Genomic DNA, 14,040 nt, shown 5'->3' on the forward strand with positions numbered 1-14,040 from the left:
TCTTTCTTCCTCTGATCATGAGTATTTTATGAACATTCTTCCACATTTGCTTCTGAGTATTTTCTCTATAAAGTTTCTGAAATCAGGATGTCTGTATTAAGCAATCATCAAGTTCCTTTTCAGGAAAAAATAAAAAAACAAAAATGCAACAAAATTGTGTTCCATTGCTAACATTGGAACTTGGTCTAACCACACTCTTGAAGGCCTAATTTTTGGGCATTTAGTAATTGGTACCGTTTATAGTCCTATGATCTCTGATTTGGTTAAACTTTGGAAATGTTTATTGTCCTCTTAAAATCATGCAATTCCTTTTTATCTTATTTATTTATTCATTTGTTTGCTTGCTTATGGTTGTCTGCATGAGTAAGGTAAAGTTCATAATACTGTACTTAAAACGTTGTGTTCAATGGAAAAAGGAATTTGTCGGAAGCAAATGAGGCTGAAAGAATCACATTTTCCCCCCACATTTGAAAACATAGAAAGGAAGGAAGCAAGCAAGAAAAACTAACTTCCCTCAACTGGATTGAATAGTCAGTATGCATTGCCTGTCAGCAAAGAAAGCTAGAGTGTAGCTGGATTTCCAATACCTATCAACAATCAGCAGGTTTTCCCAGAAATGCGCTGCCTGGGGTAAGAGACACCAAGAAGGAAACAATGTAAGGTGGAACAGAGCAGACTTGGCAGAAAAACCACATTCACGCTTTAAAGGGATTTAATACCAGTTTGCAACATAGTTTGGCTTGATTTGCAACATAGTTTGTCTTCGGTCTTATCCAGTCTCTTCCTTCCGGCAAACAGTCTCCTATCTCCATCCTCTCAAAGGCAGGCTGATGTGCTTGTGTAAGATGAATGGTTATCTTTAGACAAAACAGACTTCCTTCCGTTTGCCCATTTTATGTAGTATTTACACATAACCTCAGAGGAGGAGAAAAATGAGGGATTAGAAAAGGCTTCCTCTAGGTAAATATGACAGAGAAGGAATACACATCGTTATCTGGGGATTAAAAAGACAGAGCTGTACGAGGCAGTGGGCAAATGTCCAACGGTCAGAGTTATATTTGTGCCACTTATTTAGCCACAAGTGACACTTTTTGAGATGGTCTGTTTCCAAGTGGTGAGGATATGCCTAGCTATAAAGATAACGTTTTAAAATTACATACTAATTGAAAAACAATAATCTTAGGTCCTTTATGCTAAGCCTAGTAAATCTCAACACTTGAATGAATATATTAAAGATACCACAAAAGCTACATTTGAGTTGAAATTCATTCTTAATTTATGTTTTCTGACTAAAAACCAGGCACAATTCGATAAGGTTAAACAACTTCAAGTGGATTATGATTGATAGTTTTTTTTTTCTTGTAATAATTTTACTAGCTGTAAATTTCAGGGCGGAAACAAGATAGTGGTCATTAAAAACAGAATGTGAAAATATTTTAATCTTCTTCAGTCATTAATCATGTCGGCTTTACTAGGTCACCCCACTAAGCTATCTGAAGCAGATTAAGACGTTTTCTAAGCCATAGCTTTTCTGCTTCGGATCAAGCTATAGAAAGCCATCCCACCGACTCACTGGCAAATTCAGATAAAAGATAAATACAGAACCCTTCAGTGCTTTGTTCCATAGACCCATGACTCAAATCGTGGTATGTCACACATCATATAAATTAGAATAACATAGTTAAGAAAAATAATGCCTGCAGAGGAAAATCATAAATCCAGCAGTAAGCAGAGTAAAATGGGAAGGTTGTTACCAATCAACTTGATGTACGATTCTACTAAATTCTACCAAAGCAAGTCACAAAGTATAACACATTTAAACAGATCCCTGGAAAACAGATGGTGCTGGTGCTCACCCTTAATCAGCACTTAGAGCTGAAGCAGGCGAATCTCTGTGAATTCAAGGCCAGCCTGGTCTACAGACTGTTCCAGGGTAATTAGGCCTACATAGAGAAACCCTGAAACCCTCAAAAAAAAAAAATATAGATTCCTATAAAAAATTATTCTGAATGGCTACATTTGAATGAAATATTGATGTAACTTCCACATACAGCTTTTCTATTAGTATCCAACACTAAAAAAAATAACGCTAATGAAATGTTATAACAGAACTAAACTTAAATCTAAAATTCTAGGGGAAAATCTCCAAATTCCATTTTTTTTTAAATTGCCTATAGAGCCTCCGGTATATTCTTCCTGCTATAGCATAAAACTCAAAGCTTTGTGTAGCTACTCTGAGGCACTAAACTCTGCCACTAAGTACCTCTACTGTTACTAAACTCCACCACTAAGTACCTCTACTGTCACTAAACTCACCACTAAGCACCTCTACTGTCACTAAACTTCACCACTAAGTATCTCTACAGTAACTAAACTCTACCACTAAGCACCTCTATCACTAAACTTGCCATTAAGCACCTCTACTGTCATTAAACTCTGCCACTAAGCACCTCTACTGTCATTAAACTCTGCCACTAAGCACCTCTACTGTCACTAAAGTAGTCACTAAGCACCTCTACTGTTACTAAACTCTGTCACTAAGCACCTCTACTGTCACTAAACTCCACCACTAAGCACCTCTACTGTCACTAAACTCCACCACTAAGCACCTCTACTGTCACTAAACTCCACCATTAAGTACCTCTACTAAGTTTCTGGCTATTGAAACCTTTCATCTTCCACCAATAATCCTTCCGTTCAAAACATGAATGATTTGGATACAAAGTAATTTATGTATACACTTTATTAAAAATACTACTTTTGTTAATGAATGGCAAATATCCAATATTACTTTTAAAATGGTATAACACACTTTATTAAACTCAACATCATTTCACCTGTCTTCCATCTACTCAACAAACATTACATATGCCATATTGTGTGAAGATATAAAGTGAATTATTTGTTTAATATATAGTAATTAAATGTTTTCAAATCAATAAGAATAAGATGTCAGGCTACTATTAATAGTAACATCTGAATACAACATATAGTTTGTCAACTATATTCTTAAAAAACAGTATGTGAATCTCTTATTTATAAAGATGAAAAATTACAATATTAGTGATCACCAAGCAAAAATATTGCTCAAAGTTCGTTCATATCTAGCTCCTACCATTAGAACTTGGAAAATTAATAAAAATAAACTATTTTCATAAAAGACTTATTTTTCTCATTTTTTAAATTAGGTGTGTCAGGGTATGCGTATATGAGTGTGGGTACCCACAGAAGCCAGAAGAGGCTATCAGATCCCCTGGAGCTGGTGTTGCAGGCACTTGTGAGCCTTGAGTGCTGGGAACTGACTTGGGTTCTCATCAAAAGCAGTAAGTGTGCTTGATCATTGAGCCATCTCTCGGCCTCAAAAGAACCTTCAATAAAGCATTCCTTTCTGTAGTATAATTCCATAATGCAAAAGAAAGAGGAAGCTATTTACACATAATACAAGTTTTAAAAGTCCAGCTGAAAATAGAGTCAGTAGCAGAGCATTTGCCTGGCATATACAGGGCTCTCAGAACGCCAGCACAGGGAAACGTGTCGGTACAGCTATAGGCTCACACTTAGGAGGCTCAGGCGAGAAAGCCGGCTCTAGACTGTCCTGAGCTGGGGTGAAATCATGTCTAAAACAGAACAAAATATATATATTTTTTAAACACATAGAACAGTGTTTTAATCGTATAGAGAAAACAAGACATAGTTTTATTTATTTACACTTGTTCTTTAATGAGCAAAACCTTTCCATATTAGAACAAGCTGTTAGACTCTTAATCCTGCAACCAAGAGACACGTTCCACCAAACTTCCTAGGTACTGCTGGATGATGTCACTTATTTCTGCCCAGGAATGAGCAAAATGCGTCAAGGATGTAAATGTTCCAAGAACGTTCCGTGTTGACATATCAAGTCGGCATTCCCAAATGCTACTGCTGTCTACAGGATTACCGTAAACTCTTTATTCTATGCCCCAGAATCTGGAATAAGATCTCAACACCACCTGGACTGCTCAACAAAACTCTCCAGTTCCGGTGGGTCCGTTTACTTATTCATCCTCAGAGACACTTGCTACTGTTGTCTCTGAATTTGGCCCCAGATGGCTGTTTAAAATGTTCTCCCTCCTTATTTTTATCAACCCCAGTTCCTGAAGACCTACCCCACCCTAAAGTAATTCCCTTTCTAAAGAGTCTCCTTGGACTCCATTTGGAGAACCAACCGTGTTGCCTGGAACCTATAGACATTGTTCCTTCAGTGAGATTACAAGGTCAGTGAATCTAAGAAATGCCCTATGTCCTCTTCCATGTCTTACATGTACAAGCAGAAATTGGAGTAAAACTATCTGCATACTAGTCCTGTGCTTTGGTAGTGGAATTCTGGGCCAGAGTATTGGAAACTAACAGGTTAGTAAGTATAACCACGTCATTGGTAGCCATATTGGGCCTACATGGATCGAGACTTATACTACTCAGCCCTACTCAGTACTAGTACATGCAAATATTTATGTGGCCTTTCGGGAGCTGCCTAACCTTCTCCAGCCCCACTCCCCTCACTGATGAGTATGGCCTAGCAGAACTTATAAAACGTTTGTGAGGCTCAAACTTGGTAACATGTATGAAAATAGTTTTTAATGGTAAAGCGCTATGTAAATATTTTCATGATTATTTATCGCCAGCAGCACAGCTGAAGTTTGGTCTCCAAATCATGAGAAATGAAAACAGAACTGAACCCATTTCAAAAGTACAACCACTCTAACTCGGGACACTTTTTATATAAGGCTTGAGCACAGGATGTTCGCATGCAATGGGTACAGTTACAGACTGTCAGCCATCTCCATGCTTGTACATACTCTGTGCCGTGTGTCTCATCTACACTTCTCCCCAGAGAGAAGAAAGAGTGATTACATCTGTACTAGTCTAACAGTGAGAACATTTTCCTAAACATTAATGTGCTCAAGAAAAGAACAAAACTGCAGGTATTTAGACTATATAAAACCTTCCAGGAATCAGCTATAACATCAAGGGAAGAAATGCATAGCTTTAAAGGATTTAATTCCCCCACCCCCACCCCCAAAAAGGATAAAGTTTGTGATCCAGTGGCAAACATGAAAGCCCCCCCACCCCCCCGCCAAAAAAACAGTTAAACAGTGCTAGAAACAAGAAAAGTTTGCATGAGGACTAGCCTCTGTGCTCTGCTGATGCTCTGCTGCCTCCTGCCTCCAGTTGGTTTATGGAAGGCAACCAACTAACCGTGTGCTGTGCTTGCTTCTATACAACCGGTACGGCTGTTACAGCGGAGACCTGACTTCTCATACCAGCCTTGAACAGGGCAAGCAAATGAATGAGTGCAAACAGCAGCATCCACCAGCCAGCACGCATCCCTGTCATGGTCTCGTTGGTCTCTCTCTCAGCAGCCAATGGTTGTACATAGCACTCCTTCCTGAGACGCTGGCACCAACGGACTGGCCTCGTAAAAGCTGAGTAGGAATCACTTATGGATTTGTCTAAACTTAAAATAGATTGGCACGAGTTTAAACAGCAAGACCTTAAACTCGCCGCCTGGAGCTAAGGTTAGCCGTTGTTAGTTCTTCTCTGCTCAACACACAGAGAAATCCACAGGACTTCATATAACAAACCAAGTTCTGTAAGAAGCAACTGTGTCTACTGTGTTTCCAGCTACTACCTCAGCATCTGGCATACAGCATGCCCGATAAATACATGTTGAATGAATGAACTGTTCAATGGCCTGTGTTTTTCTTATTCCTGTTGAACGGTGTCTAGGTATGAATTGCCACACTCTCACGGAGCGATTCGTGCTTTCTTTCCTTGTTTCCCTCGTTGTCATTAAAATAAGAAATTTAAACCACAAAATGGTAAGGCTAAAATGTGTTGCCAGCCTAGACAGGCAAGGGTGGAAAATATCTTCTTTATTGACATTTCTTGAGGAGGCCAGATTGCTTTGTTTGTAAGTTTAAAACTCTAGTTCGGCTACGCTCGGGTTCTCCATCTCGCTCAGCTTGCTGCCTCTCATAATACTCCGCTCTGCACTTTACTGCCTTTTCGCCATCAACAGAGTCTGTTCTTTGATTTCCTTACCATGGTGCAAAGATCCCTTTTAACTAAAGATGCTAACGGCGACACTAGGTGCTTTTTATTCCTTGGATTTTTCTCTCTACCCTTTGGGATAATTATATTCTGTCGTGCCTTTTTTATACGGTGTTGTTTAGGACCTCTAACCTTCTCCGCCCACCCGGGCTTTATTTAAGAGAGAGAGGACTCCCGCCTCTGCTCTCCACACTGCTCCATGTTCATTAGGTTTCTTAATCCTCCGCAATTTGCTTTCATGAAATCCTATACCTTTGAGATGCTGTGTTCTGTGAGCCCCTTTCCTTAGGAGAGCTGCTCCAAACAGTGCAAAAGCAATGAGCACAAAAACCTAAGCTTAGCCGTTTTCTTTAGAAAACTTTGTTTTGAATGTTTACGGACCATGAAACTATACCTTATAGCTCGGTATTTCATCTTTTCCCCCAAACACTGCCTGAGATGTCTCAATCGACAGCATACGGCTCCAGGCAGTCTTTCATAGATATCTGTTAACTTGTAAGCACCAGAATCTTAGAAAAATCACAATCTCCTTCTGCATTGTTGACTAGTAAGTTCAAACTGAGCCTCTGCGTGACACCTAGAATTTAGAAGAGAATAAAACCCACTCCCACTCGTGTTTTTGCAGTTATTCCGTAAGGACGTGAACAACCTGCATGTTCTTCGATCTCACTGAAGACCTGAGTCTTTTCAACTGCTCCTCAACCTAGCTTTTCCCCATTCTGTTCATGGACACTTCTGCTAAGGGGCATATTCAGAACGGACAAAAGAGCACGTGTTTCCCATTTTATTTCTAGCTTTCTAGGAGCCTTTGTTAAGAAAAATTGTTTTGGTTTGTGGGCTGAAAGAGTTAATGAATTTTCCAAAGGTGCTAAGCTTTGCTCCAGCAAAGCTCACACTCTGAGCTCTGTGCACGTTAGCATGTGACCCCCATCCAGATGACAGAGAGCAAAGCCAGAGTTCCTTATTTAACTGGTTTGCATCCACGCCCTGACCTCCAGGGCTCTGTTTATATAGTCTTTCGAGCAGTATACTCCGCAGTTCTCCGCCTTCAAAAGCGTGTCTCTCCTGAGATTTGATATACTGCTTTCATGTTTGATCGCTGCATTAAACCCAATGCTCTGCTTCCTCTAGCATCAGCTAGCTTCCTGCTTGGGTGGTGGGCTCAAGAGCACAGCTTCTTTCTAGTGCCGAACATAAAAGGAAGTCTGTTTAATACAATCACCAATTCCACAAGCTCTTACGCAAGAGACGTGCACTAGGAACTTGGGTTAGCACAGAAACTTTCAAGTTTCTCTAGAAAGAAGGCCAGCTCACGATCCTCATCTGACAAAACCAAATTTCAGATTGTTGAGTCGCGAAATCAAGAGAACATATTCGTAAATGGAGAATTTGCTGTAGAACTCCATTCTACACAAAAATCACAGAGAAACGGGAGCTCGGGGATCATCCAGAGCCATCATGTGCACTGGACGTTTCTGTGATTCTTAGGTCAGAATTGTTAGTATTCTGTCTAAACTCCACCTCCCCAGTTACCTGGCAACAGCCAGGTATGCTCCTCCCCACAGTTACCTGGCAACCGCCAGGTAGGCCTGATCCACTATAAAGGGGGCTGCTTGCCCCCTCCTCACTCTCTTCCTCTTATTCTCTTACTCTCTCTCTTACCCTCTTGCCTCTCTGTCCCCTCCCCCACCTTCCTCTCTCTCCACGTGGTCATGGCCGGCCTCTACTTCTCTTCTCTCTTATCTCTTCCACCTTCCTCTCCCCACCTTTGTCCTATCCCCTGAATAAACCTCCTCCTCCTTGGAACCGCGTGGTCTGGGGTGGTCTGTTCTGAACTGCGGTCGGATTTCTTAAAACTAACAAGAATGGACGCAGGGCCTCTGGGCCTGCTGCAGGATTTCCTAAGTAGATGACTTTCCAGGTGTGAATACAGAAGCGTCACAACCCTCCAACCCATAATTTATGCGTGGCCTAAACTTCAACAACAGGTAAAAATCCTGAAACTGTAACTGGCCCCATTCAGTAGATCAGAACAATCCATAACTGTCAGGTTTTAAATACCACATAAAATTTAAAATATTATGAGGAAAAAAAGGCAAGACTTTGACAAATTGTTAATGATAGTAAAATTTAGATGATAGTGACGTAGTACTCACTGATAACTACTTCTCCCTGCTTTTAAGTATGATTGAAATTTTCTGCATAAAAAAAATTTAATTTCAAAGGCTGGAGAAATGTCTCAGTGGTTAAGAGCATAGACCGCTCTTGTGAAGGACCCAGGTTTGGTTCCCTGTACCTCCATAACAGCTCACAACCCACTTAGCTCAAATTCTGGGAGATCCAACACCCTCTTCTGCTCTCTGTGAGCACTGCACACATAGGCTGTACAGAACTCATGCAGGCGCAGATGCACATACATTAAATACATTCATTTTTTTTTTTTAAACTTAATTTAAGGAGCTCTAAGGAGCTAAGAAGACGGCCCTGTCAGTCAAGCGCTCGCCTTGCAAACATGAAGGCTTGATTTTGATCCCCAGGACCCACATGTTTAATAAAAAGGCAGGCATGCTACCACACGCTTGTAAACATACCATGGCCATCCAGAGAATAGGTCCCTTGAAATTTGCTGGACATCAATCTAGCCTCCTTGACAAGCTCTCAGCCAGAGAAATGAAGTCAGATGTGATGGCACATGCCTTTAGTTCAGCAAAGGTTATTACCCTAGCCTCCATACACATATGCATGTACACACCACACACACGCATATGCACACACATTTAAAATATAGCAGAAGGTTGTCTGTTGGATATATATATATATATATATATATATATATATATATATAGCCTTTATGTTACTTTCTTGGTTGATGATTTAGTGTGCACTCAACAACTGATTTTTTTTTAAAAAAAATTATGTGACAGTAGTGAAGGCCTGTCTCTTACCTCAGCCTGAAATTTATCTGTACAAACTCCAAATGTTGTTCATAAACTGGTTATTTCCATTAGCAAACCCTATGCATGTGTGTGTGTGTGCATAGTATGTAAACACACATAGAGATAAACTTTGAAACCCTAGGCTTTGCTAGTCATTGGTCACCATATTTAATACAGACATTCTTCAGCCAAAGATCTTGCTTTGCCAATCCCTGTACAGCATTAAACAGAGCTGCATCTGATGGACAATAAAGAAGCCGAGCCTGTCAGAGTCACACATTTAATCGTCCTGATATATTATCTCACTCATAACCAAAGTTTGCACGATAGAAAACACCAGAGAACAAACACTGTGTTTCCTTCATCTGATTTCTCGCTGATGGTAATCTTAGAGCTCAGAAGGGAGGAAAGTTACTTCTTAATTTTGAACCATCTAAATTGACTCCATGGGTCAATGCAAAAATCAAGTACAGATAAACTTTTAATTCCTACTTCCCATGAGCCTTCAGACATCTCTAACTGTGGTTTTCAAAGATATGCAGATGTTGTCTAACAGACATTCAAAAAACTGAAGAAAAGAGTTGTGGGCAAAAACCTTAGGTCAAAGGAGTGAAATGTGAGCTTGCACAGATGTTATAACTATTTCCGCGATAAACACTAGCCTTCTGCACACAAACTTAGCAGCATACTTTAATTTGGACTGAAAATCTTAACCATAAATTATTTGACTTTGACAATAGCAGCCTAATATTTCAGTTTTGTACATTATTCACAGCTTTTCATTTTCAAAAGGAACCTACCGGACTTCCCTGTTTTTAAAAGCCACATATTCCAGGTCTTGGACCTTAAAACCAATTTCTTGTCTGATTTTTAAAGAATGGAATTATATAATCAATAAACAACAGTTTTTTAAAGCATGTAGTCTTTGTGTAATTTTAATCTCCATCAATGTATTTATTATTACGCTTAGAGATTTCAACTATTAAAAGCATTTTCATTCAGATGCAATTTCATAGGGTCAATGGTCAAACAGTAGCTTCAATGTCATTTCATCTGTAGTCTTCATACTGTTAAGACTTTGTATCTGACTTTTGTTTACCTTGTTGCAGCAGTGACACTTGTGACTTAGACATCCCAGAACATTCAGACTAGAAAGGGTCTTGGAATCCTCAAATTTAAATTAGGTGAATTTATTAGGCCAACTCTACAGACTTCGTCAGCTAAGAGTCCCTCTAAACTAGAGAAGCTCACACAACTGTGGTGCACAAGGACAATCAGGCCCATGGGAAGGAAAAGCAAGCGAGCTCTGTGACACACCGCTTAGAAGCAATTTATAGCCACTCCACAAGCTAAGGAAGTTTTAGGCTAAGATACAGTGACACTCATGACTAAAAGTGTGACTTTTAAATTCAACAAGTTATATCATTTTCCCCTGAAAATTATTATCTATTGGGATTGGAAACTGATGTTGAGCTATTAAAATCCATTAAAGGACATAACTCCTTGGCACCCAGTGTGAGACAAATTTTGTGTTTTAATAGCAAGCAGCACTGGGAACTCTGCAGGGCACAGATCTCAACCACAGGTGAAGGACTCAGCTTACAGGACCACATTCATGCTTAATGACAGAAAGCATCTGACCTGAGAGAACCACTGTGTATCTATCTGTCTCCATAGACACACAGCAACAGCTTGAGGGGATTTGAATTTTCTATGATTCCCCCAATAAAACATTAAAACATCTATGTCATAGACCAATTTCCAACTCTACAGTACAAAACTTTTCATACTTTGCTCAATTAAAATGTATCTCCCCCCTGCCCCCAATCACTTGCACACACTCTTCAACTCAAAGCAACATGTAAGATGCTTCGTCTATTTACAAAGTAATATTTTGTTGCGAGCAGCAAGAGTGTGCAACAGACATTCCTGCTCTTAAAAGGGAACTCTCTGCAGTGAGAGGGCAATTAACACTTGTTTCAAAAGTATTAAGGATCCTAAAATGAACAACTCAAATTATGGTCTGAGGCATCCTGTATTGCGCTCTGAGGTGGGGCTCATGTTTCAAAAAGAGATTGCTCAGTCTGTTTTAAATCAAAATGGTTATTGATATACTAAATTACTTTTCAAAGCATCATATATATATATATATATATATATATTCAGAATAACATTATTAATGTAAACATACCTGAACCAGAGTCAAATTTGGTTTCTGACCTGTAAAGCAAAAAAAAAAAAAAAAATTAATATAAAGATTATAAAAGATCTGGGGTGGCAGGGGCAGTAATTATAGATTTCTACATAATGGTCAAAAAAGAAAATCATTTCCTTAAATGTAAACATATATATTTATTTCAACCATTCCAATTGAATGCATATAGTAATTCAGGTCACATAGTAAGAAAAAAAAATAACTTTCAAAGTTGGCCTTTCAAAGAAGGGATTTTATTTTCCAAAATTTTCAATCTTTCTTCACAGATAAACTTAACTTCAATTGTATTATAGAGCAATAAACAAATCCAGTCCATAGTTATTATCAAAGATTTTCAATTACCTAACACCAAGTAATCTTCCAGCAGGTTCTTAGCACACAGCGCATGAACTTAGTAACCCCATACACTTAATAAGGAGGAAGAGAGAACAGAGCCCTTGTGGGAACGTTATGTTTCAGATATAGGTTAATACTGGCTGGAAACTCAGAAGCCTTTGAAGCCCTTGGTCCGGCTGTGGGAAACTGCTGTTGGGTAATTACTCTCAAGATGCTGCTGAGATGCTTTCAAGCAGAATTAACCCTGTGACTGGGCCTATCCACACAGGCCACTATAAGACAGCATTGTCTATATCGAGCGCTCGACCCAATTAGTGGGCATGCTCAGTCGGATTTATATCACACATTCACAGGCGACGGTATATATGTTCACAGCTGCCATGGCAGGATACAAGGACGGAGCAGCGGGAGTCCTGTTAAGGATGTTACGTTGACAGAGAAGATTTTCCCCTCTGTGGAAATGCAGTTAACTAACTGGGAAAAGGAGATTCCTTTGAAATTATGCCAGAGGACTGAAGCACACTGAATGTGGTGGCTCTCCTTAACCTAAATTAGCTTTGAGAGAACTCATCAAAGTACAAGAGAGAAGAAAATAAGAGGCTTCTCTGGTCACAAAAATCTGTTTTCTCAAGAATTCTCAAAGTTCACCTTATTTTTGAACAAAATCAACATTTCTCATTTACATATTATATATACATATATACACATATACACATATACACATATATACACATATACATACATATATACATACATATATACATATACATACACACATATATATATCTATATATACATACATATAAGTATGTTTGTATGTATGTAACCACAGATTTTGCTTTGCTGGAGGCTTTCTCTGTGTGGTACTTGGAATTGAACCCAGGCCTCATACATGCTAGGCAAACACTTGCCCCTTAGCTCTGCCTCCCGTCCAACCAATTACAGTTTGCAGCAACGACCTCTATAATGCAGACCCAGCATCCTCCCCAAACCCAGCCCCCATGTCTGTCCTCCTATGCCCCCTCCCACTTCCTATGCAAATTCGTTTCATTCTATGAGATCTACAGTTCTGGAAAGCCTGGTTTCATGAGTACACCATCCTGATGACAACTCAAAGCCTCAGTTGGCTTCCTTACCCATTTCCTCCCTAGACCTCAGCCATGCCTCAGGAACCTCTGTAGCCACAGTATCTAAACACGCCTGGTGTGTGTGCTTAGATGTCTGTCAAGGAAAACCACAGTGACAATGATCTTAATAAAATATACGTTTTTGAGATATGAGAAGTGATGTCAAAAATCTCTTCCAGAGAATTTTATAGTGTCCTGAGACACCTGGTCCATGTGTAATATACCCACAAATGGATGTAAAATATAGTCGCAAACAAATTGTTGCCCCGGGCATTAACTAAAAAGCAGAAAACATTTTCAGAATCCTCAGACGTAGTATTAAACATTAAAAAAAAATACATTGTGAATAATGAAAGCCTGATCGATCATAAAGTTAATACAGTCAGATGTGCAGTTAGGGGAATTTGGTCCTATGACATAAGTTCGTTGAAATTTCTGGGCTCATTCAGGTAACCAAAGACACCAAGTCTGTTGTGTCATAGTGCATCATAGCGTCTGTTAGGATAACCTCGGTTCATAAACACTCTTTGAGGAAGTGAATAAAATACAGAGAGGAACAGGTAGTAATGCAGACATGAGTGGTAGAAGGTCAAAGGCATCCGATCTATTCTGAGCCTACTCCTGGCAGGCTCAGTTTCTGTGGTAGGTCTACCAGATGCCAGAAAACAAGACAGTATAAAGAAGCCATGACATGGATAGCTCAGGACATCTGCAAGCACACCCATTTAATGCCTGATACTACAGACTCATGCATTGGCGGGCAGAATTATTCAATCGGCTCCTTTGGTAATCACCAAGGGAAGTCATTTGGCGCTGGCTATAACTGCTTTCCAACATACCCTAATCCCTTTTTATTTTCTCCAAGTTTTAAATGGGCACAGAGCTGCATAGGTGAGATAATATTTCTGCACTGGTTAGCACCTCTCTTGTGGCTTGTTGTGGCCATGTGACCTAATTATCTTGCTCCAGGCCCCACCTCTTAAAGACCCAGCACCTGAACACCATCACACCGGGGACCAATGTTCCAGCTCATGAACTTTGGGTGGACACATTATATCCATAGCCAAATCTCAGCCAGGTTCACACTAAAATTTACTAATGCTTCAAGGCGAAAACAAAGATCTTGTGCATTTTTAACCAGACTGGGTTGACACTAGGAAATCTAATTATAATTTAAGTCTGTAACATACACATTCTTTTTGTGGTAAAAATTGAAGGTTTTCGGAGAGGGCAGATTTAGTCACTGGTTAGAGTTGGTGTGTGCTCCTGGAGAAAGTAAGAACTATCATTTTTTATTTACACTGAACATTCTATATATGTCAAAGTAAAAAGATCT

General features: G+C 39.5%; 1 protein-coding gene across 1 annotated transcript in view; it reads right to left on the reverse strand.

Annotated features, from left to right (window-relative positions):
- Msrb3 (methionine sulfoxide reductase B3) overlaps window positions 1-14,040 on the reverse strand; it is a 114,873-nt gene that overhangs the window by 31,815 nt on the left and 69,018 nt on the right. The window contains exon 5 of the mRNA XM_076920347.1: window positions 11,218-11,246. Coding sequence (XP_076776462.1) covers window positions 11,218-11,246 — 29 coding nt within the window. The remainder of the gene's footprint in view (window positions 1-11,217; window positions 11,247-14,040) is intronic.

This window comes from Arvicanthis niloticus, chromosome 22 (assembly GCF_011762505.2).
Source record: "Arvicanthis niloticus isolate mArvNil1 chromosome 22, mArvNil1.pat.X, whole genome shotgun sequence".
NCBI classification, from domain to species: domain Eukaryota; kingdom Metazoa; phylum Chordata; class Mammalia; order Rodentia; family Muridae; genus Arvicanthis; species Arvicanthis niloticus.